At 43.1% G+C, this 25300-nt stretch overlaps 1 protein-coding gene across 1 annotated transcript in view; it reads left to right on the top strand.

The window, feature by feature from the left end:
* Nucleotides 1–25300, top strand: part of Plekhm3 (pleckstrin homology domain containing M3) — a 161554-nt gene that overhangs the window by 112217 nt on the left and 24037 nt on the right. The window contains exon 7 of the mRNA XM_041631814.1: nt 20484–20641. Coding sequence (XP_041487748.1) covers nt 20484–20641 — 158 coding nt within the window. The remainder of the gene's footprint in view (nt 1–20483; nt 20642–25300) is intronic.

Below are 25300 nucleotides of genomic sequence, written 5' to 3'. Positions count from 1 at the left end.
CCTTAGCAGGGAGGCTTCACCAGTTTGTAATGCAAAGTTCAGAATCTAGGTTTAGGAAGGCTGTTTTCTCCAGCACTCTTAGTTACTAAGCAAGGATGCTCTGGTTCCCTGGACTGTTGGTCAAGATGTTGTTAGTTGTTACAATGGTTATAGGTACTGATTAAAATATTTTATGGAAAGAAAGGTGTTTCTTTCATTTCTCTCCATTCTTTAGGCTAAATCAAAGTTTCATATGGTGCTGCTAGGATTTGAACCTTTGATATTTGCTGTTCTCCTTTTCAACAGAGTTGGCATCAGCAGGGCTGCCAGCAAGTAGAAAGAGGCTCAGGCCCTTCCAGGGTCTGGGCTAGCTTGATTTCCTAGCTTTTGACATAGGGTATTCATAGAATTATTTTACATAAATGTATTTCAGTAGCCAGTGCTTTAATTTAAATGAAGCACTGAATAAATAGCATTCATGGAATGCAGCTGTGACATCGTGACTTTCATGTGACCCAAGTCTGAGAAGCACCGTCATCATCCGGCATTGTGAAACTCTCGCCAGGACAATGACTTTAGCTTCCAGTGGCTTCTAACCTGTAAGTCACTTCTTCCCTTCTCGTTGCTGGAATCCCCGCGTGCTTCTACCAAAGACATCCCCCAGGCTGGAGAGATAGATAGCTCAGTTGATAAATGCTTCTGTTGCGAACATGAGAGCCTGGGTTCAATCCTGAACCCATGTGAAAAAAAATCCAGGCATGGAGGCACATCTTCTTAACCCCTGTGCTGGGGAGCAGCAGCAAGGAGGATTCTGGGGTGTCCTGGCTGACCAGGTTACCTGAATCAGTAAGTCTTGGTTACTAGTATGAGGTCTTGTCTCAAGGAAAGGTGGGTGGCTCCTGAGGAGTTCCCACACAAGTGTAAGCACATTTGTTCAGACCTGCACATGTGCATCTACACACATGTGCACGGACTCCCAGTGTCCCTCTGGGTTTGGTGCTTTCACCAGCTCTTAATAGCACCATACCCATAAAGAGGTCCGGTATGAAGTACTTTTCCCCCGAAATCATTGCTTTCCTACATTTTTTGGTTTTAAAAGTCTCCTTTCATAAAGTGATGATGATAGTGGGTGATAAATTTTTTTTTTTGGTTTTACTATCTTTTATATGGTAAAAACAAAACTTGGAAATTATTTTTTTTAAGTGAGCTGATATGGAAAACACAAAAGTGTGAGGGTCTTTCCTCTGTCGTGCTATACTCAGAGTGGAACCCTTCCCAGTGCCTAGCAGTCTGAAGAGTTTCAGGAAGGGCAATACACATTTACTAAAGTGTATTCAAGCACTTTGTTCAGGGAAGTTATTTAAAAGCCCCTGTTTGTGACACTCTTTTGTGTCTGTTCCCTACATTTATAGTTTTGCTGTCAAAAATGGCCATTATGTCCCTCAGTGTTCATGGGTGATTGGTTGCTGGTGTTTCCGATGGGTATCAACTACCTCATTCTCAGGCCGTTTCTTTGGCTCATACCTTCGACGTGCCTACCACCAAAACTCTAGGTACTTACTATATAAAGAAATTTCTAGAAACTCACTTTCCTACTCATTCTCAAGTGGAATTGGTTCTCCTCGCCCCTGAACTAGGGATGGCTGTGGAAGCCTCTGCTTGCTGACTTCTTAGCTTCAGATTCTTTGGTGATAAATTAGTTTTCCAATTCATAATACTGATCTATCTAGACCACCCTCCAATCCAACTCTTGTGGTTGGATCCTGAGATGAAAAAAACCACCATTAGCCTCTGATGTTGCAATGCTCAGTCTTGCACAGTCAGAACAGACACAAGATCACAGGCAGAAGCTCTCTGGAGTTCTTTCCACTTTGACTTGTGCCAGCCATGGCTTTGGAAAGCATTGTATAAAACAAGCCTTGAACTTCACATTCCCCTCTCAGTCACTTTTCTAGGTTAAAAGAAGACATAACCTTCTGCCTGGTACAAGGTGGGTACCAAAGCTTGTGATGGTGATGTCTCTGGTGCTGACACTCTTGAGTTTAGACTACATGCATCATGATGACTTAGTTTGCCAAGCTGGTGTAGCAGGTACCAAGACATGGACTTCCTTCTAGTGTGAAAAATCTGCACCCAGTGGAAATAAGTTTTGTTATTTGATCAGAGCTGTACAATTAGCCAACTCCTACTGTGATAGTGCAGGGCTTCTATGATATTTCAGAGAAATAAAAAAGAAAGCAAATGCATTTCTGATCGTGTGGGAGAGCCAGGGTTCTGTCACTGAGCAGTAAAAGGAAAGCTCAGATAGCCTTGCATAAGTGGGAATTTGCGGTTTCTAAGGCTGCCCATTCCCCCAAATGACTAAAATATGTTATTGGCATTTGGCTGTCTCCTATGTTTTGCTCTCCTTAAGTTTCTTTTTAAAGGGGTTTGAATTTAAAGGCGCGACCACTGAAAAATGCAGTTTAATCACAGAACTGTGAAAGGCTAAGCCTGAGTTAACCCCAGGCTGCTCTGGACTGTTTTGTTAAACAGACCATGGAATCAGCCTCAATCCCAGGGCATACTAGCAAGCAAAAAGGAAGCAGGGAGTGGGGCCAGGGTCAGGCTGGGATGTTAGTGCCACACACTAAACCCTCTCTCCATTGGTAGGCCAAGCATCCCCAATGTTTACACCTGAAAGAACATTAGAAAGGAAGGGGGGGGGGGATCAGTGAAGGGGACCAAGAGCCTCAGAGAATGAGAGGGCTCCCTGGTGGTCATACTGTCACCCCGCTGCAATAAGTCACAGAACAGAACTCCAAAGGCTTCCTTAGTCCAGTCCACTCTATGAAAAGCTGTGCATTTACCTGACCAGAAAGATATGCAGTGACAGAGAAAGGAATCCTTTAGGCAGCAGAGCAGGGTTCATGTCCTCGTCCGTCAGTGCTGATGTAAAGGTGATGTGGGGACAGGGGATCTTCTACCCTCTGCTTCTTCCAGTCCTACTGCCCAGCTCCATAGTCCGCAAATAGAGACATACCACCTGCTTCCCTTCTGTGTGTGTGTAGAGTGTCGCAAATTCCTGAAAGTGTATCCATTTTTACCCTGATGTTTAAATTTAATTAAAGAATCTTCAGAAATGCTGGTGATATGGAATGCTTATATAAGATTCTATTGCTGCAGTTGGGTGAATTTTCTCCCTCTGCTCTTTCTCTTTACTGGTTACTAAAGATTTCCAATTCTTTCTTATTATAAACAATATACTATGTATACATCCCTGTACAAGACCACATATTTTCTAATAATAATATATATAATTATATGCATATAATATATATATTAGATAAAACTACTATAGAGATATGAACTTTCCAAAATACCTGGGATATAATATATAAAACCCTTCATGTCGCTGGAGTGTTAACTGTTGTCATCTTTAAAAATGTTAAGTCTGGCCACTTCAGGGGGAGGACAGCTCCTCATTGTTTGACTTTGTGTGCCTATTTTCTATTACATATAAAGCTAGATTTTTATGTTTATTGCCGTAGCTATTTTAATATATTTTTACACGATAGCGGTGCTATTTGGAGGCAGGCTGTATATTTTCAGTTAGCGTATAGATAATGTGACTGCATCTGTGATATTTTCCATTCTTGTTGTTTGCCCTTAGATTTTTTTAATGTGGTATTTTTAGATAAACACTTCGCCATTTACATGTTCAGACCTGTCCATTTTTTTCCTTGTATAATTCCTGCTGTGGCTCTAAAACCTGTAGAGTCCTTTTCCTTTCTCAGAGAAGTGTCTGTCTCCATGCCCTTGTTTGTTAGGCCCTGGTGGGGTCTGGGCCTGCAGCTCCACCTGCAGCGCTGCAGACATTAAACTAAACATTGTTTAGTACACTTTAGTGCATATTTGGAAATCATTTTACTTTTCTGTGTGAAGTGAGGGTATATCTTCCTTACTTTTTCTCCCAAATGGGTATGTTACTTCAGCCTTGGTTTTAGTAATCCATCTTTCTGTACTGACTCTTGGTGAGTAGACCATGTTCCTCAGAATCTCTTGTGGGTATTTGAGCAATCACTGTGCTCCTTAATAGCGATTTCAGTGCCAGCATCAATCACTTAGATCGTAGATTTTGCATTCCTGTAGGATGCAAATGTTTCTCCAGATCAATTTATCCTCATATTACTGTCTTCAAAATGATTCTGCTCATGTCTGACCTTTTGCTCTTTGGGATAACTTTGGTGATCATTGCATCTGGGATAACTTTGGTGATCATTGCATCTGGGATAACTTTGGTGATCATTGCATCAACTCGATTTACTCTTTAAATTATTTTTAATGATTGTACTTTCTTTAGGTTGAATTTTTTAACTTCTTAATCAGTTAAATTCTTTATGTGGGACTTGTGAAAGCACATATATACTTTAAATCTTACATGACTGTTAATTTAAAGAATTAATTTATTGTCTTGAGTAGGATTGTTAACAACCAAATACCACCAAAGTATCTGAGGAATTGCCTGTAGAGTCAGGCACACTGTGGAGTTGAGAAGCCTGGGGAACTGCACGTGAATAGATCCAACTTTGACCGTCCAGAAGGACATGTTCCAGGAGTTAAGATGTTTGTGTAATTTTTACACTCCATAATCAACAAGAATGCCAATTATTGCAGTGTTAAAATGTTTCTCCAGATCAATTCAAAAGTAGGCCTTTCTGGCTATCCACAAAATTTACCCTGTGTTGTCGTGCTGAACAGAAGCTAACTCTCCCATCTCCCAGGATCACGAATCACACATGCCCCAGAAATCCTCCTCAACTGCTGTGGCGCTTACCTGCCAGCAGCTTCTCCGTCTGCCCTCTGTAGTCATACCCTTAACCCAGTCCCCTCTGGTCAGAGACTTGCCGTTTGTTTGGACAGGGTTGTAATTGAAATGTTTGCATCTGAGGCCTGCCCTAGGAATGTTTCAGAAACATTCAGTTTTAGCTTTTTTCTTTCTTTCTTTCTTTCTTTATTTATTTATTTATTTATTTTCTTTTTGGTTTTTCAAGACAGGGTTTCTCTGTTTAACAGTCATAGTGGTCCTGGAATTAGCTCTTGTAGACCAGGCTGGCCTCAAACTCACAGAGATCCACCTGTCTCCACCTCCCAAGTGCTGAGATTAAAGATGTGCCTCACGAACACCTGGCTCAATTTTAACTTTTTGTTGCAAAGGTTGAATGTGCTTGGACAGGCCTGAAATGGAAGCGAGGCAGAAGCCATTCCTCCTCCACTCCAGGTTATGTGTTTCAGAACTGCGGGCAGCACCCGAGCAAGAGGAGACCAGCTAGGGACGAAGGGCAAGTGTGCTCGAGTGATGGCGCCCGAGCCAGGCACAGGGCTGTCCTAAAGAAGTAGTGGTGCAGAGGAAAGAAGGCAGACATTAAGATCAGGTGGCCCGAACAAAACTAGGGTCATAGTCTCCCCAGCTGTGTTTAAAACTAACGCAATAATACTGATTTTTGGAAAGTTGCAATTGTTATTCTTTTTTAAAGATACAAGGGGGGGAGGCCAGTCCCACGAGGGGTAGTGGCAGGTGACCCGAGGCCTCTGCGGTGAGTCCCCTGAGGCCTTGGCAGGTGGGAGACAGACAGATACATCATGCAGAGAGTTTGAGTATAGAGTTTATTCAGTGGGTTAGGGAAGGGAAGGGAATGGTGGGGGAGAAGAGAGCAAACTAGTAAAAGTTACCTCTTCTAGAGAAAGACAAAGAGCTCAGGCTGGAGGAGGTGGGATGTCTGCTTCACTCCATGGAAAGGGAGGGGTTGGGAGAGGGTGGGGCTTGTCTCTTAAAGGGACAGGGTACACAGACCAGGCCAGCCGATTTTAACAGCAGTAAGAGTTGAAATAAATACAGAAATCATCCAGAATTTCATGTGATATTTGCATTGTTAGGGTGATCAGAATTTCAGAGAATATAAAGCAGGCTGGGAGAGAACGGAAGATGGGCGTGTGCAGGATAACAAGTGTAAACCAGTTCTGCACTCAGGAGGCAGAGGCAGGCAGACTCTGTGAATTCGAGGCCAGTCTGGTCTACATAGCAAGTTCCAGAACGGCCAAGACTGTTACACTGGGAAACTCTGTCTCGAAAGGAACAAAAACCAAAAAACAAGTGTAAGCCAGTGAGGAGAAAGCTCTGGTTAGATGAAGAGCAGGCTAAAAAGTTTAGACCTCAGCCGGCAGGGGCTGGAGACCGCGGGGAGTTTCCCTTTAACAGAGACCACTCCAGAAAGACAGTGAATCGAGCTTTGTGCCCTTCTAAGCTGGGTGACCTTGGACATAAGATGCAGCTCCTCAGTTTTATCTCCTTCAAATTGATGACTAAAACGTTGACCTTTGGAGATGTTTGTAAATCACCGGAATAACTGTTCATTTGATGTCCACATTGGCCCGCCAGCGTTCTACTGCTCCACATGCGTTATCTTAAGGGGGAAACGGCTGCTTGCTGCTCTGATGCTGGTGACTGTTGCTAATTCCATCATTATTTCTGTTATCTGGCCAAGTCTGCATTTTGTGAGTTTATTCTGGTGACAAGCATCAAAGAGGTTAGAGTGATCAGAATGATGACCAAGAGAACAAGTAGGAAAGTTCCAGCTGGGTGCATTTGAGCTGGGAGGTGGCTTGTCTAATTGTTCATGAGACCCCAGGATCGGTCCCCAGCACTGTGATACGTATATTTTCATACTCTACGATGTTAAAGAGAGAACTCTGAACCTCTTCCCCTCGTTCACCTTAACTGATGTACAGCTGCTTGAAATGTCACCTGCGCTCTCCACTGAGGAGAATGGGCTGTGGAAACCAAGCAGTGCTCCTTTTCATTTACCCACTGATGGAGGGCCCAGATTCTCTCCTGGTCCCTGTTTCCCCTTTGTTAGTACTATTAGCACTTCCTAACAACCTGAGAGAGCATTATCGCTCGCTGCTCCTGGCTTAGCAATGACAACATACTTAAGCAGCTAAAGGTAGATACTTGGAATGATCTAGAGGACATTAGGGTCAGAGCAATTTTTGAGAAGGTTCCATGAGGTGCTGAGAAGGTATATTCTTTTCTGTTTGGATGGAATATTCTATAGATGTCTGTTAAGTCCATTTGAGTCATAACATCTGTTCTTCTGTTACTTACTTCCCTTATTTCTTTGTTAATTTTCTGTCTGATAGACCTGTCCAGTGGTTGTTATTCTTTTTTAAAAAAAAAAAATGCTGCAAGATCCCCGGTGGCAGTAGGCAGCAGAAATGCTGTAGGTCCCAAATGGTGGCGGAGGGCCATGTGGTGGCAGGCAGGGGGCCCTGGGAGCAGCCAGTCCCAGGCAGAGACGGCTGCTGGTCTCAGAGCAGTGGTGGCGGGCCATGTGGCAGCAGGCAGTGGGCCCCAGGCAGAGACGGCTGCTGGTCCCCGAGCAGTGGCTGGTCCCAGGCAGGGAGATACATGGCGGGTGGGCAGAAGACAGAAACATGGATAGACACGACATGCAGGGTGAGGTTGAATGTTTATTCAGGGGGTTATGGAGGAGGAAGGGTGAAGGGGGGGAAGAGAGAGAGAGAGAGAGAGAGAGAGGAGAGACAGAGAAGAGGGGAAGCAAAGAAGTGGGGAGAGAGGCAGAAGTGAAGCTGCCTCTCCGAGAGGAAGATGAAAAAGAGAAAGAGCTCAGGCTGGAAGCTGAAGATCAGCCTGCCTCAGCGGCTGGGGAGGGGAATGGGTGTGGCTTGTCTCTTAAAGGGACCAAAACCATAACAGTGGTGAGAGGGGAGTGTTGAAGTCTCCCACTATTAGTGTGTGGTGTTTAATGTGTGATTTAAGCTTTAGAAGTGTTTCTGTTACATATGAGGGTGCCCTTGTATTTGGGGCATAGATGTTCAGTATTGAAATTTCCTCTTGATGGATTTTTCCTGTGACTAATATGAAATGTCCTTCTTTGTCTCTTCTGACTGAATTTAATGTGAAGTCTATTTTGTTAGATATTAGAATAGCTACACCCGCTATTCTTCGGTCTATTTGATTGGAATATTTTTTCCCCACCCCTTTACTCTGAGACAATATCTGTCTTTGAGGTTGAGATATGTTTCTTGTATGCAGAAGGACGAATTCTGTTTTTGTATCCAATCTGTTAGCCTGTGCTTTTTTATAGGTGAGTTGAGTCCATTTACATTAAGGGATATTAATGACCAGTGGTTGCTATCTCCTGTTAATTTAGACCCTTACCCTCCACCTGCTAAGAAACAGCCTGGGTCCTGACCTCCTTTTCTAGGACTCTTTCCCTGCAGATTTTACTGAGCCTCTGAACACAGTTCACGCGGGCATGGTATTCAAATGCCTCCCTCTTTGAACCTAATCTTATCTTTGCTGTCCTGTTGTAAAACCGTAGTTTCCATTTCTTTCTTGAGGCCAAGGCTAGGGTGGGTCACTTGATATACTTTTTCTTGGATTGACATTGATCTAAGGGTAAAGTAGTTGAGTTGGAAAAATACTTCCTCTGTACAATGCCCTGCGAAGTGTGAAAATGTGACCTCAGAATAGATGGGAAATTAATTTTAAAATCTTCTAACAATACTGTTTTTCTGCCTTTAAAGTTATTCATTATTATAAACAAACAACAGCAACAAAACCAATAAAACCACCATTCAGAACCACTACAGTTTCCCTAGCCAAGCATGTAAACAAAGCTGAAAAGGATATGAGCAGAGAATAAAGCCAGGGAGTGCCCGTTAGAGGAGGTCCACTCTGACAAGATAACCTCAGCTACACTAGCTGAAAATAGTGCCAAAAAGTGTTCTAGTGAATTCTTAGAGAACTCAGCATGCATCCTAACTTACTGACACCCAGTCTAGTACTGAAAGAGATAAGATTAAATGTGCAGAATTAAGCGATAATTATGTAAACAAAAACCAGCCTCAAATTACCTGGCATTAGATATGGCTGTTGACTCTCCCTCTATCTTAGAAATCATTCTAATTGAGGGGGCAGTGTCACCTTCCACACCTGAAAAACTCCTAAGTAGGGAACATTCTGAGGAGGCAGCCAAGTCTCCTTGGATACAGCCTCAAGTCTGCTGTGGTCAAGACAGGTTCACTGATAGGAAATTGTGTGAAGGTAAAGGCTATTAAGAGCAAGTATAAACATAGGCTATACGGAACCAAAACAGAGGTACGTTTTCTACGATTTAATAATATTTACAAATATACATACACAGGTCAGGAGGCACTGGGGAGCCAGAGACAGGCCAGGTCTGTGAGTTTCAGGCCAGCCTGATCCACAGAGTGAGTTCCAGGGCAACCAGGGCTACACAGAGAAACCCTGTCTCAAAAACAAAAACAAAACAAAAAATTCCACAAATATACATATGCAAATTTTATGTCTTACTGAACTAAACTCTCAACCTCAGAGTTATATTTTAAATTCCAGCTTTTCTCAGACCCATTCTCTAAAGCAGCTTTGGTTAACTACTGATAATCTGTCTTTCTGGGCAATTCTATACTTTTTTATTTACAAATGCCACTTTTTAAAAGTGGAATCACACTATGCTGTCTTTCTGTAGCTTCCCTTTTCCATTTCACAGTCTAGCTGTGGGCACATGAGTGTCTGTGGATGTTTGGGCAAAGGTTTATCTCGGTCTCCTAGTTGGTTGCATGCTAAGTCAGATCACAGGCAAGGTAACCCGGGCCACTTGTGGTCGTTATAAGGATATTCACTGTGTGAACACTCCACATTTTCTAGAACACTTGAGATAACTTCATGATGCTGTCATAAATTTTTCAATTTTTTAAAACAATTTTTCCTTTTTAAGATGTAGCATCATCTTATATTGTTACTTATAGAACTTGTAAATTACCTGTTAAACTTGGTCTTGATCTTTTTCTTATTAATTTAAAAAAGAGCTTTGTATATTGTGGAAATTGGTACTTTTTCATGTAAATAGAAAATGTTTTCCTGGTTTTCATTATTTTATTTTGTAAATTATATATTAATTCTTTTTATTTTATATATTAAGATTCACCAGTCTTACAGCGTCTCAAGGTAAAAGTACTTTTCTACATTAATATTTTCTTGAATACATTTTTATAGTTTTATAATACTCTTATGGCTTCCTTTTTATATTTAAATCTTCAATTTATCAGGGATTATAATGTTTACAAATTTATTAATTTAGCTTTATTTTGCTGTAACATCATTTATTAATTTATCTGTACCCACTTCATTGTACACTGAATTCCCATATAGTTAAACCCCTACCCTGGGTCTACAGAGGCCTGGGTACACACCATCACAAGTCAGATGCCGCTGGAAAAACAGGATGTGTGGGAATCCTCCGGGTGTTTATTGACTGTTGACACCTTGAGGCAAAGCCTTAAAAACTACCCACAGCCTCAGACAATAATTTGAACACAGAGAGCACTGGTTCAGTTCATGTGCCAGGCTTGTTTTTCTTCATCAGTAACCTAGGGATTTATTAGAGCACAGCCTTCTAGCCAGGGACGCACTTTGATTTTTCATTTAATCTCAGGCATTGCTGGTCCCACAAAAGCAGCTAAGTAATAATAACGTTAAGTGCTTACATTGTACTTCCCATCCCCAAAGTGCTATCTAAACATTGACTAATTAAATGCATTGACGAAAGGATCTGCAAGGAAAGCCGGGCTCTGGTTGCACACCTGTGAGGGGACCGGCCTGAAAGGCCCCTGCTTCTCTCTTTGAATGGCACTCAGCACACCAGGGAATCAAAAAGCTGCTGTCATCATTTCACTTCTGTTGAAAATTTCCTAGGGTATCTTCTAATTAGCCTGGTGGAACTCACCTTTATCTGTCCCCCAGATATTCCCTTTCTACATTCCTGGGGCTGTTCAAACCTCTTTTGATGTTTGCCCCCATGGTTAATCACAAAATCATAGACTCCTCAAACTTAGGGGCGCCTTGTTGATCATTTAGCTTTGAATGGTTTAGCACAGTCACTCTGTTTTGTGCATCAGGAAACTGAGGCATGGGAAAGTACACAGCCTCAGAAAAGTCTCTTAGCTTACTGGGACGTCCCTGGGAACAGAAACCAAGACTGCTCTCTGTGCGCATCTGTGTTAGCATCCCCCTTCAGTCTTTTCTCTCACCCTCCCCTGCCTTGCCATCTTATCTTTCCACTTCCACGTCTCTCCTGACTCTGTGGTCCTTCCTTATATCATCAGAAAAAGGTTGCTTTTGGTTTTCTTCTATTTTTCTCTCTCTCTTTTTCAGTGGGGTCTGTTAAAAGGTCTCATACTGTCCTCTACTCAAGTCCCTGCTGGAAACTCTTATTTCCCCCATATTTATGCATACAGAGAGTTGCCTGGTTTTGCCTTTTCTTTCCAGTTGTATTTGTCTCTCTCAAGAGTTCAGCCAATAAGACTATAATATATGTATAAGATCATCTCTATATTGAAAAACCTCCCGAAGATGTGACCATTGAAAAGAATTTTTGTGCTGTTGTTCCCAGTGCCAAAGGTAGATCTAGTACAGATCAAACTATTAGTGCAGCCCCGCAGGCCTGGGCACACCTTTAATCCAACAGGGGTGAGCGGATCCCGTGAGTTCAAGGCTGGCCTGGTTTGTATGGTGAGTTCCGGACCAGTGAACTAGATTTAAAAAGAATACTAATAATTAGTAACTATAAATGAAATGAGAGCAAACCTGGGACTCCAGGACTGCATGAAAGGGAACAGACATGCAATGACCTAACTCCTGACCTAATCCAGACCTGGCCTGGACCTCCAGAAATCTTCAGGAAAGACCCTTCCTCATTGTGAAGGGCTCTTAAGAGAGGAAGCCAGAACTGCCACTAGCCAGCTGGGTGATGGCCTCCCTTCTTTGAGTCATAATTTTTCAAGTATTAAATAAAAGGGTGAATTTAAGTGACTTGGTCTTTTTCTCACTATTTGATAAGGCAATAATGCTGAGCCAAAATGAATGGTAGAAGATTAAATCAGATTTATCTCAGGCATGTAAGTAATTCAACAGAAAGCAAATTCTACTGGTCATCCTTGAGAATGTTCTAGAACTGTCTCAATTTTAACTATTTCCCCACATATACTAGAGACTACACAGCCTGTTGGGGGCTTAGATATTGGAGCCACATAGTTGTCCTTACTCTGCAAGTGCTTCCTGAGTGGAAGGCTTGACAGTCCTGGACACGTGCAGAGAGCTGTGTGAAACAGGTTCTGTCTCGTTATTGCTATTACCATTACCATTACCATTACCATTACTATTACCATTACTCTTACCATTACCATTACCATTTCCATTACCATTACCATTATCATTACTATTACCATTACCATTACTATTTCCATTACTCTTACCATTACCATTACCATTTCCATTACCATTACCATTATCATTACTATTACCATTACCATTACTATTACCATTACCATTACTATTTCCATTACTCTTACCATTACCATTACCATTACTATTACCATTACTCTTACCATTACCATTACCATTTCCATTACCATTACCATTATCATTACTATTATCATTACCATTACTATTACCATTACTCTTACCATTACCATTACTATTACCATTACCATTACCATTACTATTTCCATTACTCTTACCATTACCATTACCATTACTATTACCATTACTTATTACCATTACCATAGGCACTCACAAATCTACCCCATAACACTAAACCACATCACATTATAGAAACTGTCACCCTTAGGGAAGGATCAGGTAAGAACCCTATGGTGATGCCATAGTCATCCCCCAGCCCAAAGATTGATAAGCCAAAACCTCAGTCCTGTTGAGCAGTCTTGCCAAGGAGGCAGGAGGGTTGGGACTGATTAGAGACACACCTAGCACTGAAGTAGGAGGAGGACCTCAAAGGTGAATTATAGAAGAACAGAGGGTTTTGCCCAACGTTCTGAAGTAGGAATTCCTATACACTTTTGGTGGAATGCTTCTCCGCTTTTGAAGATTTGTGAGTAGAATTTAGAATGAAAGTACAGAATATTCTCAATTTGAGTGCGCGTGTCAAGGCTCGAGCAGGATCTATGTGCTGTTTGGTGTTTGTTTTGTTTTGAGACAGGGTCTCGCTCTGTAGCTTAGGCTGACCTCAGCACTCTAGCCTCGTTCCTCCACCTCCAATGCTGTCATTGTAGACATTGACACTAAGGTAACTGCTCTAGGTCGTTAAGCATCTCTCTGCCTGCCTGTGAATGCGAGGGATGCACACATCTACAAACTACAACCTTCTGCAGTCACCTGAGAAAATGCAAACTGGATTATATGAGAGGTTGTGTTACAGCACGTGACTGTTTAGATGCTTTCGTTTCTTTGAGTCTTCCTGTTCCTGGTGGCCTTGTTCAACATGAATTGGATCTTCTGAGTAGGCTTTTAGAGTAGAAGTCATTTTGGTCCGGGACAGTAGACCTCTTTATCCCAGAATTCCCAATAGTGTCCAGAATCTAGATCTTGCATAATGGCCAAGGAAAGCTTGATTTCAAGTGGAGATGACTTGACAAATCAGAGGGAAAACATTAGCAGATGCATAAAATAAATTTGAGAGAGCCTTTTCCTGTGTGACTTCTCTGGGCATTCTCTCTCTCTGCTCAGTCCCCCTCCCTGTGGGCTGTGAACGTTGTGATAGGCAGAAGGGAAAGGTAAACAATGCACAGAGCTGTGCCCTCCTCGCACCCCGCAGGTCGCCATTGGCTGCAGATGTGAACATGACACTGCAATTTCCTGGTGCCACACATGAGTAATAAGCAGCTCTTTCTGAAACTGTGGTCTGGAGAAGGCAGCACTAGGTTATTTTTTAACTTAATTGTAATTTTTGATTGGTCTGCAAGAAAGTAAATCAAATAAAGGCTGTTGTCTTAGTCTGCAGAAAGCCATAGGCCTCAAATTCCAATGCTGACCATCTTGACCAGAATAGAAGAGGGGAAATGTGTGGATCCCCAAGCTGGAAGCTCAACCAGACAGCTTTTATGGGCTGTTTTTGCACCGAGAAAATAAGCATATTTGGTATAGTTCTCAGATGACTGAATCATGTTAAGTGACATTTGACTGTCTCTCAAATTCCAAGAATACTTTAAATGATTTGAATGAATTTTTTAAAGGAGAATCTAGTTGTCAACTTGATATTACATTTTGTTCCTGCCCAACAGTGCAATAGAAAGATAAAATTTTAAGTCACAGTTGGAGTTATATATTCTTTGAACACCCAGTCAGTAAGGCAGCTATGAAATAGTTGTCTATGTACACCCCCCCAGGTAAGTCAGACTGGTACCTTCTTTGATCGGTACAAGAAATCAAGTCCAATGGAAAACAGATCTAACCTCTCCCAGCAGTTTGGACATCTGCCTTTCCTCAAGGAAGAGTGGGTATTGTGGAGAAGCGGGCGAGTGTGAGTGCAGTGGTGAGGAGACGGGCAGGAGAGCCCACACATGCTTCCTGCTAATTGCTTTGTCGTGCTCTTGTTCACGTAGACACGCAGTTTGCAGGAAGTGCATGGGAAGGTAACTAAGCCTTGTCCCACAGGTCCAGTTTCCTTCTCAGAGCCAGCTGACCATGTCCTTACAAAAGCACCTGAGGCTAGAGATGAAGAGTCTTTCTGACTTTTGCCGGGTGGTTACATGGTTAGATCAATCTGTGACTAACTTATTTGCAAATCTGAAAGGAGTAAAAGATGATCCTCAGGTATTGCTAAGATGAGATTTTAGCAGGTGATTTAAATTGAGTTAGTCTTTCCAAACCTTTCTCCTCAGCCGTAGTGAGATGTTCACCCAAGTCTCTGTTCTCTTGTGGACCTGAGCAACATCAGAGACCCTGGATGTCTGCCTCCCTTCACCTGGTCACATCCAGACAGAAGAACAGTGGGGCGGGTGCCTTTTGAAAGCTGACATGGGAGCGGTGTACCTTTCTTTCTTACCCCTGCTGCAGATCTAAAGTATTAGAGAAAAATGAGTCAGAATTGCTGATGATCTAAACAAGATTAGGACAAGCCAGCAGCCTTCTGTCGCTTACTGACCAACTGGCGTCTGACGGCCAGGATATTAAACCCGATCCTTTCTTCAACCCTGTATGAACTAGCTGGTTTTAAGTGAGGAAGCCAGAGCTCAGGGAGGCTTAATAACTTGCCAGATTCCCAGCTGGAAGGGAGAGAGCTCTCATCTGTGCCCAGAGCAGCCTCACAGTTCCCGGATGCGGAGACGACAAGGTGCGGTGGGTGAGGAGAGCTGAGTGGTGTCGGCTTCTTCCGAGAGTCTGTAGTGAATCAGCTGCTTAGCACTAGACCAATACATCAGAACTGTCGGGAAGCAAACCTGTGTGATGGCTGTTTCGTTTTTTAACTCTCTTTGACCCATTCTATTAAGAAAGTACTTTTGAACTCACACCTGTAACTGTACTGATACAGAGGCCAGAGCAGGATTGTGAGTTTGAGACCAGCCTAGTCTGCATAGGAAGACCCTGTCTCAACAACAAAAACACAATACATTTGTACTTTATTTTGTACCAGTCAGCTGTGGCTTGCTCCCAGTTAGACTAAATCTTGTGGGACAACTGTAGCCCGTGTAGAAGGTCTGTAAGAATCTCTTAATGCTGAACCATGTGGCAGACTGTAATCAGTCATTGAGGCAAACCAGTTCAGGGTAATGGAGTAGAATTCGGGTCCTCCCAGCTGAGTTTCCTCAGGTCTGTGTACTTTTTGGCTAGTGCACCTTCTCTCATTTAACTGTGCCCTGCCCACTGTCTTTCTCCAGGGGTCCTCGTACCTCTGTTCTGGTCTTCATTCTCAGGTGGAAACTGGAGGAGTAGACTATGCTTGGGTCTCATTTCAGGCCACCATCCTCCTAGTACTTTAGTAATGGAGTCTTAGCCTTATCTTAGCCTTACACCACAGCAGGATGGCTAGGGTGTGGGATTCAAGGGTGGAAGAGGGGAGGCTGGGGGAGGCTGGGTCTTACATTTTGGGATTCAAGGGTGGAAGAGGGGAGGCTGGGGGAGGCTGGGTCTTACATTTTGGGATTCAAGGGTGGAAGAGGGGAGGCTGGGTCTTACATTTTGGGATTCAAGGGTGGTAGAGGGGAGGCTGGGGGAGGCTGGGTCTTACATTTTGGGATTCAAGGGTGGTAGAGGGGAGGCTGGGGGAGGCTGGGTTGTAGTAATAGGGGGTGGCGGGGCTGCGTCCCCAGCACCCCGGCTGCCTGCTCAGCTAGCTTATGCCCCGAAATAACAACACACAAACTGTATTCATTTAATCATTGCTTGGCCCATATCTATCTAGCCTCTTCTAGGCTAACTCTCGCACCTGGACTAGCCCATTTCTAATCATCTGTGTGTAGCACCCCAAGGTGCGCTTACCGGGGAGATTCTAGCCTAGTCCATCCTGGGTCGGAGCTTCATCTCGGGAGCGGGACATGGCGTCTCTCTCTGAGGCGTCTGCTCCCGAGAGAGCTGTGGAGTCTCAGACCTCACTTCCTCTTCCTCCCAGCGTTCTGTTCTGTTTACACCTCCCACCTATCTTCTAACCAATAAAATGGGCCAAGGCAGTTCCTTTATTAGCCAATGACCTTCCTCCATCACTGGGTCTTACATTTTGGGATTCAAGGGTGGTAGAGGGGAGGCTGGGGGAGGCTGGGTCTTACATTTTAAAAGGAGCCTTAACGAGTGGCACGCATGGAGCCCACTTTTCACAGTGCAGCAGCCTCTAGACCAGAGGCCACCACAGCCAGTCCTCTCCCCTCTGCTGCTAGCCATTGCATTCAAAGACAGTAGGTCCTTCTTCCTGGAAATGTATATAAGTATAACGTTTTCCTTTCCATAATATTAATGGAATGATTATGAATTCTAAAATTAACTTGAAAATATGACCTCACTCTCTGGAAAAAAAATCTTTAAGCGAATTCAGCTGTTTGGAACAAGGCCACAAACCTGAGATGACAAATGAGAGCAGCAAATCAAGTACGAAACTGTGAAGCCGACCCCTGCCTTTCAACAGTGCTGCCTTGGTGCTCCTCCACCCAACGGCACAGTAACCGAAAATGCCGGTGACATCTAGACAGCCCCAGCCCCAGCTGCAGGCAGCCAAGGGAAAGGATGGGGCAGCAGCATCATTGCTCAGCAGGGCACTCTGTGCCTGTCAGCAAGAGGAGATCTCAGCTGAGTCTGGGCCCACTCTCTGCTGCAGAGCAGTCTGCTCTCCTGGGCCGTCCCATGTGGAAGGACCAGGTTGTGGGTAAGAGTGGTCAGATGTTCTCACATTTGTGTGTTCTGTACACAAATGTTCAACACACGATAAGCAAGACAGTCATGTACTGTAGCAAAAGAGTAAACAACCTTGAGTTTCATGTGTCATCGCATGGTGTGAAAGTAAAGAGATCTTTGATAGTTGTGGCTAAAATGGGTTTGGGGGCCAGGAAGTGGTGGGGCACACCTTTAATCCCAGCTCTCAGGGAGCAGAGACAGCTGGATCTCTGAGTTTGAGACCGACCTGGTCTACAATGTGAGACCCAGGATAGCCAGAACGCAAAGAAACCCTGTCTGAAAAAAACAAAAAAGGAGGGGGGGCTGGGAAGGTTGATTCAAGTCCTATTGGATCAGAGCCACAAAACCTATGTAAAGTCTAAGTGAGTGATAGGAAGAGTGGCAGCACCCTCGTAGAGGAAATGGCCTGGAAGGACAGGAACAAGAGCGGGCATGTGCTGTGTCAACATGATCGCTCACAGCTGAAGATGCCTAAGATTGATCATGAGAGTTGGGTTGGTATGTGGACTCCTGTTTTAGAGACCTTGCAAAGCAAGTGAGACATAAAGTCTAGTTTTACATAGTTCTCTTGTATCCAGCATCAGGGACATAGTAATTTAGCAAGATACTATTACATCAGGGAAGGGCTTTTGATAATGATCAAATGAGAAGTCACTGAAGACTTGAGTGGAAAGGTGATATGTTATGAAAGTGTTTTGGAAAATTGACTAATGCATGTGCTCAGCAGATTAAAGAAGAAAGACTGGCTTCTGGGGTTAGAGTTGGGTTATTTTGTTAATCTAGAGAGGGTGGTAAGAGTTTAGAGCTGGTCAAACTAGGTTAAAAGGACTCCGCATGAACCTCAAACATTATGCTGAATGAGACCACACACACACACACACACACACACACACACACACACACACATTGTACGTGGTTCTGTTTCTATGAAATAGCTTTATAGGGACAGAAAGTAGATTATCAGTTCTAGAACTTGGGAGAATAGATTAAGGGGGTGGTGGAGACTTAACCTCTACATATAGAAGCTGCGGGGAGGGCTGTCTGTAGTGAAGTGTACAACTCCATAAATAAACCAAGGTTTAAATTTAAATAGATGGATCCTGTGGTGTGTGAACTATATCTCAATAAAGCTGTTAATTCAAAAAACGGGAGAGGAAATGAATGAAGCCTGATGAATGGCCGGGGATCTGGGTTTGATGGAAGTGGGTCAGTCACTGTCATGTCCAGCTTGGCTGTCAGTGAAATAACACACTTGCTACTAACACTCTTTTTACTTGAAATTTATGCTTTCATAATACCCCAAGAAATATATAGATATGATTATCATCAGTGAAAATTCAGTAGTATGATTTTTTTTGTCACTGGATACAGCTATCCTAATATTCTAGCAATAGCTAAAGTAATATTCAAAAATTTAACCTTCAGATAGCCTAAAAGCAAAATGGAGTGGCTTCTTCAGAGGATAAACTGATTCCTATCAGTAATAATAAGTGAAACATTAGTAAAAATGGAGTTGTGTATCGGGTGCTGTGAGACTAGATATTAGAAATTAATTTTCAAAGGGTCATTAGTTTCCCCGGGTGGGATTAAATATGCATCACTGACCATATCAAATTGGTGAAATATTTCAGGAGCCTTCAGAATCTTCATATACTTGTTTTGATGACTTCTCTATAGAGAAAAACTTAGGTCATGATTCTCAGCCTCTTCAGATCCTGGATGAGAACCCATATCACCCTGGGGGTCGCACATCACCTGCTCTTACCAGGTTTTCAGACCATCCTAAATCTTTGGGCCTCTCAGAAGGGTTGTCACCACAATGCAGAGTCGGTGCTGTGACACGGGGGGCAGTGTTTGGCTGGGCACGTGTGTATCATGTGTTGGTGTTCGGCATGTGCCTTACTGGGGTTATTCGAGGTAACAGTCCCAGGAAAACGGAACTGAAAGAGGTCTAATATACCTACAGCTCCCGTAGGTTATGGAGAGAAGAGAGACGAAGAGTGGGAGAGGCTGGCCTAGCTCAGAAAACAGCCATCATAATCTATCCTCTCTGTTAGGAAGAGAGCCATCCTTAAAGATTTTATAATCACTTTTTGTATTTAGTGCAAAATGATATATATTTAATACTGTAGAAAGGCAAATACACAATACACAAAGTGGCAACCCAGCATCTCTGCCTTACTTCCTCCCCTGAGTTAACCATTGATTTCATCTCTTTTCCTGATATCAGAATAAGCATATAAGCAGTCATTAATGGTGCAGAAATAAAGGGCAGACCTTTGTCTTACTGGTGTGTGAGGTGTTGAAGTCTTTGAAGCTCATGAATATTCATTAGGTGCAGAGTGAGATGATTGCCATGGTTCCAAACTCACAGACATTTGCAGGCCAGCAAGTAAAATGACAATAGGAGGAGCCAACAGGCACACACATGGCTCATGGTGGGACCAGCTAGCTGCCTGTGCACAGCCCATGCCTTGTCAAGAGCATGGAACAAGGCTCATCACCATGCTGGAAATCAAAAGTAGACAAAAATTGTTTTGTTGTCGCTATTGTTCTCAATGTGAAAACCCCCGTTGTAAAAAAAATTTTTTTTTTTTTTTTTTTTTTGGTTTTTCGAGACAGGGTTTCTCTGTAGCATTGGTGCCTGTCCCGGAACTAGCTCTTGTAGACCAGACTGGCCTCGAACTCACAGAGATCCGCCTGTCTCTGCCTCCCGAGTGCTGGGATTAAAGATGTGCGCCACCACCGCCTGGCTCCATTGTAAAAATTTGATTACTACAAACTGAAAATGGCCCTCCAACAGGTTACATCCTCTTTAAATTATCGCATTTACCAGCAGCAAGAGGAGTCCGTTCTTCTGTATTTGCTGAGTGTTCGGGAGAGAGAGTGGAGATGAGTCATATTGGTTCACGAGGGGAAAGCTGTGTGCTGACTTAATTACTACATCCTACTCTGAACTTGGTCTCCTCAAGTGGGGCTCATCGTGCCCCACACCACACTGCAAAAACAGAGGAGCACAAAAAGAGCTTGGCCATCTTCATTTGCAAGCTCCTGAGGATAAACTGGTTCCTTCGGAGCAAAGTCATGTGCCCTTGAGCTGGGAGATTATAATTACAGGTTTCCTGTTGTGTAAAGGAAAAACACCCCTCCCCTCCCCTCCCCTCCCCTCCCTCCCTTCCCTTCCCACATCTGCAAGACTTGTGTTCTCAATGCTGTGCCTTCTTGTCCTTTCCTCTTTCCACAGGTGATAGAGGGAAAGCTGGCACCGTTCTTGGGCAAGGTCATTAAATTCGCCACCTCTCATGTCTACAGCTGCAGTCTTTGTAGCCAGAAAGGGTTCATCTGCGAGATCTGTAACAATGGCGAGATCCTCTATCCGTTTGAGGACATTTCGACAAGCAGGTACAGAATGTCTCTCGGACTACGGAAATGTGTCTGAGTATCACGTGTGCTTTGTCAGGGAGACACCCAGCTGCCATCAGATTCTCTTGTGACTAGAGAACAGTCTGCTCCTGTGCTCCCGTCTATTTCCAAGCCTTTCTCTCCATCTTACGCGGGGGTGGGGTGGGGGGGGGTAACAGAGCTATGAAGGAACGCCGCCTTGCTCTGGCTTAGCAGGCAACAAACTGTGCTGCATGTTCAGATTTAGTCCTGGAGTGGAGTGTGGAGGAGAAGACTCCCACCCAGCTTGCCAGAGCCAAACAATTAGCATTGGGAATTATTAGAGAGACTGTCTCAAAAAACAAACAACAAACAAAAAAACCAGCAACAACAGAAAGAAATGGGAAATGGTCTCCTCAAAGGAAGGCCAAGCCTAGATTGACTGCTAGAACTGCAGCTTAAGGCCTGGGTGAGGAGCACGTTTTCCATAGACACAGCAAAGATGAAAGTTTTAGGGCCTGAAGAGAGAGAAATGGAAGGTCATGAGGCTTAGTGTTCTAACCAAAGTCATGTTTGGGCATCAGCACCTCCCTAGTGGATGGACGACTTCCCACTAACTTGGATCAATTTTTGCTGTGACTTCTCTAGACTCACAAAATAATACGTACCATTTTTCCTTTCATCCAAGAACATACTAGAAATACTCTGTGTGTGTGCTCTGGCTTCTCTGGCCACAAATGTTATGGCTCATTTTCACCCTGCAGCGCTCACTACATTGCGGCTCAGGACGGAAGATGAGGCATGTAACCAGGCAAGTGGAGCAGAGCTGTCATGCTGAGAGTTGACTCGGCCCTTTGGCCGCTCTTTAAACCCAGAGACTATTTGTAAACATCCAAGAACACACATCAGCCCATACATAGAAGGATCTACAAATACACAAGTTTCCTGAGCATGGGTCCTTTGCGCGTAGTATGTAGATTAGATCCCTTTTTAGATACACACTCTTAAGATAAGAACTTATACACAAATGTTCACAGCAAAAGTACCTATAATATCATAAAAAGGAAACAACCTAAATGCTTATCAGCTGATGAAGAAACAAAACTTGATGTATGCTCCAATGAACGATGATTTTGCCTTAAAAAAAATTACGTGAAATTATTGCATGCCACAATATAGACTTCACAGAAACTGGATGCAAAAATCCACACTTTGTGTGATTCCCTTTTTATGGGATGCCCCAAATAAGCAGATCCAAACTAGACTTGTAGTTGCCTGGGGCTTCAGAGAGGGGTGAAGGTGGTGACTTCTAATGAGCACAGAGGTTTTATGATACAAATATGGTAGGAGTAGATGGCAGTGATGGTCACATGATTTGTGATTGCTAAAACTCATGAATCAGAGACCTTGGGGACCAAACTTTATGGCACATGAGTGACATTGTGATAAAAATTAATAGTAAAAATTAAGATGCTTCTAAATGAATAAGCCCTATTTTGGGTCACAGAATAGATCTCAGTAAGCTTTAGGAAACTAAAAGTGCACCGTGTGTGTTCTCTAGCCCAGAGATTAAAATTCACAGTAGGAAAAGGGCTGGAGACCCGTGACATGTCAGAAAATCAGCAGTGCGCTTCCAGAAGACTCCTGGGTTAAAGGGGCAGTCACAGGGAAATGTGTGAAGTATGTTTAAGTGAATGAAAATAAAATATGGGCATGTGTAATGAAACTAAAGTAATGTTAGGCCAGCAGGTTTGTTCAGCTTCTGGTCCATGGCCTGTGGACTGCATGAGGCTGCATGAAGCCAGGACAACTATGAACGCCGCCCAGCACAAAGTCGTGAGCTTCCTTAAACATTATGAGAGTTCTCTTTGAATTTGACTGGTTCTTGAACATGGACTTTGCAGATGACAATGTCATATCCCAATGTCAGAAGGTTAGATACATCTGGCTTAGTGAAACTTAGAGCTATTAACATGTATAGTTGACAGAAGGGAAAAGGATCTCAATCAATAGTCTAAATGCATATGTCAAGAAACTGAAGAACAAACAACCCCAAACAAGCTGAAAGAAGAATATAGATCTTAAAGATTCAAATAGACTTACAACAAGACAGAAAATGATTAATTTTAAAGCCTCCCAAACAAAGGCCACATGACTTCACCTTTGAATATTTAAAAGATAATAATAGTACTTCACACAAGAACAAAGGAGCCAGCCTTCAAAACAAGGAATTGACTTCACACACACGTCCTTAGCGTGTATGGTAGAACTTCAAGGAGAAACAAATACATGTGCTCTGACAGAGGTGTTAGTCCTCTCGAGGACAGCTCCAGAAGGCAGAGACTCCGTGCAAGTGTGTACTTAAACCAAACAGCACCGTTTGGCACAGGAGCTAACTGACATCTACATACCTGCTCAGACAACAGAAGAAGGCATGTTCTGCTCAAACACACGTGGGGCGTTCACAAGAGACAACATTGTGAGGCGTAAAACACACCTGAACAAATTCTAGCTACTAGAAATCATTCAGAGTCTGTTCTCAGCTCATGTACTGAGTAGATATCAGTGATGGGGGAGGGGATGGCTTAGTGAGTAAGAGTGCTTTCTGTGCAAGCCACCTGATTTTGAATTCCCCAGTACCCACATAAAACCTGGCCTGGCCATGTGTACCTTTAACCCCAGTGCATGGGGTTGGAGGCGAGCCAAGATAGACAAATCCTGAGAACTGTCTACGAGCCTAAATGATAAGCCTCAGGTTCAATGAAAGATCTGTCTCGAAACAATAAAATTGACAAAGGCAGAGGAAAATAAGTATCCGTTGTTCTTCACTGGCCTCTGCATGCATGCATATAGATTCATGTTCCCACATACACATGTGCACCTATACCCCTGCACTATTGACATCATTAACAGAAAGATGTGGGAAGAATCCCAGAGCTTTTGAAAATGAAACAAAAAGCTTTGAAATAACGTGAGTTGAATATATTTGTTCATATGAAAGCATGCACATGGATGTTTATAGAAACTTTAATTATCCAAAACTGTAAGCAATCATGAGCCCATGAGTAGATGCATGGGTAAACAAATTGATATGTTGATACAGTGGCGTATTAGCTCCCTATAAAAGAAATAAGTGAACAGGCCACAAAATTCTAAGACATTCTCAAAAATGGGAAGTTGTAAAGACAGTAAAAAGATCACTGGTTGTCAAGACTCTGGACTGGGGAACGGTCACTAGGAAAAGCAGAATCTGTGACTCTGGAACTCCAAAGGCGTCTGGAGTGTTGGGAGCTTTGTCCATTGGAGTGGTGATTCCAAGATCAAAGTGGCATAGTTTAAACAAGCTTTCTTAGAATAGAAAACTTGGGAAGAAGTGCAGTTTCCCCTCACTGCATTCACCGCATCCCTCTCCTGCTTCCCCGCTAACATAGCGTGCTGCATCTGTTGGAGTTAGTAAATCAGCAAGTCATCATAAGTTAGGAGCCGTTGGTTGTTTTGTTTTTTTCACAGTTTCTTAGTTTTTGCTGAATCTGTTTTCTATCTTAGGATAGTACATTATATTTCATTTTCATATCTACCTAGACTGAGCTATGACAGTGTCAAAGATTTTCATGATTTTGATGATCTTGACAGTTTTGAAGGATACCATTGGGTATGTATGTCTGTTTTGGATTTTTGTTGTTGTTAAGATTAGTAGACTAAGGGCAGGCATGGTTGGGCATACCTGTGATCTCAGAAACTTGGGAGGCAATGCAGGGGATTGCCACAAGTTCAAGGCAGTGTAGTCCTGAGCTGCATAACAAGTCCCAATAGCCTGGACAACATACAGCAAGAACCAATCTCTAAGCACAGCAATGACAAGAACCAATCTCTAAGCACAGCAATGACAAGATTAGCCTGGCTTTAAACATTTGTGGTCGGGGGTGGGAAAGACTGTGGAAATAAAGTACCATTTTCATCACATGTGACAAGCACATCACCATCATGGTTTATCACTGCAGACTCTGTACCAGGTTTCTCTTCTGTGAAGTTACTCTTCTTCCTCTCCTACCATCCTCTTTGAAAGGAAACAAATGGAATTCTCAGTAGATTTCACTGTCCTGGGAGCAGAACATGCCAAAACTATTTGAAATCCTTCTTGGGAGATTTGTCTTTTTTCCCATTTATTCACTTCTCCACTGGTGTGCTCTTCTTGTCAGTGTGAATTCATGAACAGCTATTTTGTACCTTTAGTTGTATTGTGTTGTTTACTTTTTTAGCTTTGCATTCAAACTCTGCATTAGCTCCAGTGTCTCAGCCATTGTGGGTTTTGTTTGTTTGCTGTTCAGCATTTTCTTCCTCTCTGGCTGTTCGAGATGATCCAGACTCGTGCTTTAACAGCTGTTACCCTCATCCAAGCCGTGGCCACATGCCCAAGGAGCCCTTCTCCTTTCACTGAGAATGAACATAGAGGCCAAGATCTGAGCATGAGGTTTTAACAGTTTTAAATGCCACAAGTCCCTAGACTTGTCCTCTTGACAAGGATTGCACACAGAATCTTCTGGAAGATTTATACCTTCAAGGATATTATATGAAAGAATATATTCAAAGATAGTATGACTGTCAAGGCTCTGAATTCTCACCAAAATGGCCTCCTTACCCCACATGAAAGGCCTTTCTCCAGTGGTACAGAACCTGTAG

Source organism: Microtus oregoni, unplaced genomic scaffold (genome assembly GCF_018167655.1).
Source record: "Microtus oregoni isolate MIOR12 unplaced genomic scaffold, Mior012 000038F_ref0000394, whole genome shotgun sequence".
Classification (NCBI taxonomy): domain Eukaryota; kingdom Metazoa; phylum Chordata; class Mammalia; order Rodentia; family Cricetidae; genus Microtus; species Microtus oregoni.
Note: the sequence above shows the minus strand (reverse complement) of the source record. Positions and strands in the feature narration are given on the sequence as shown.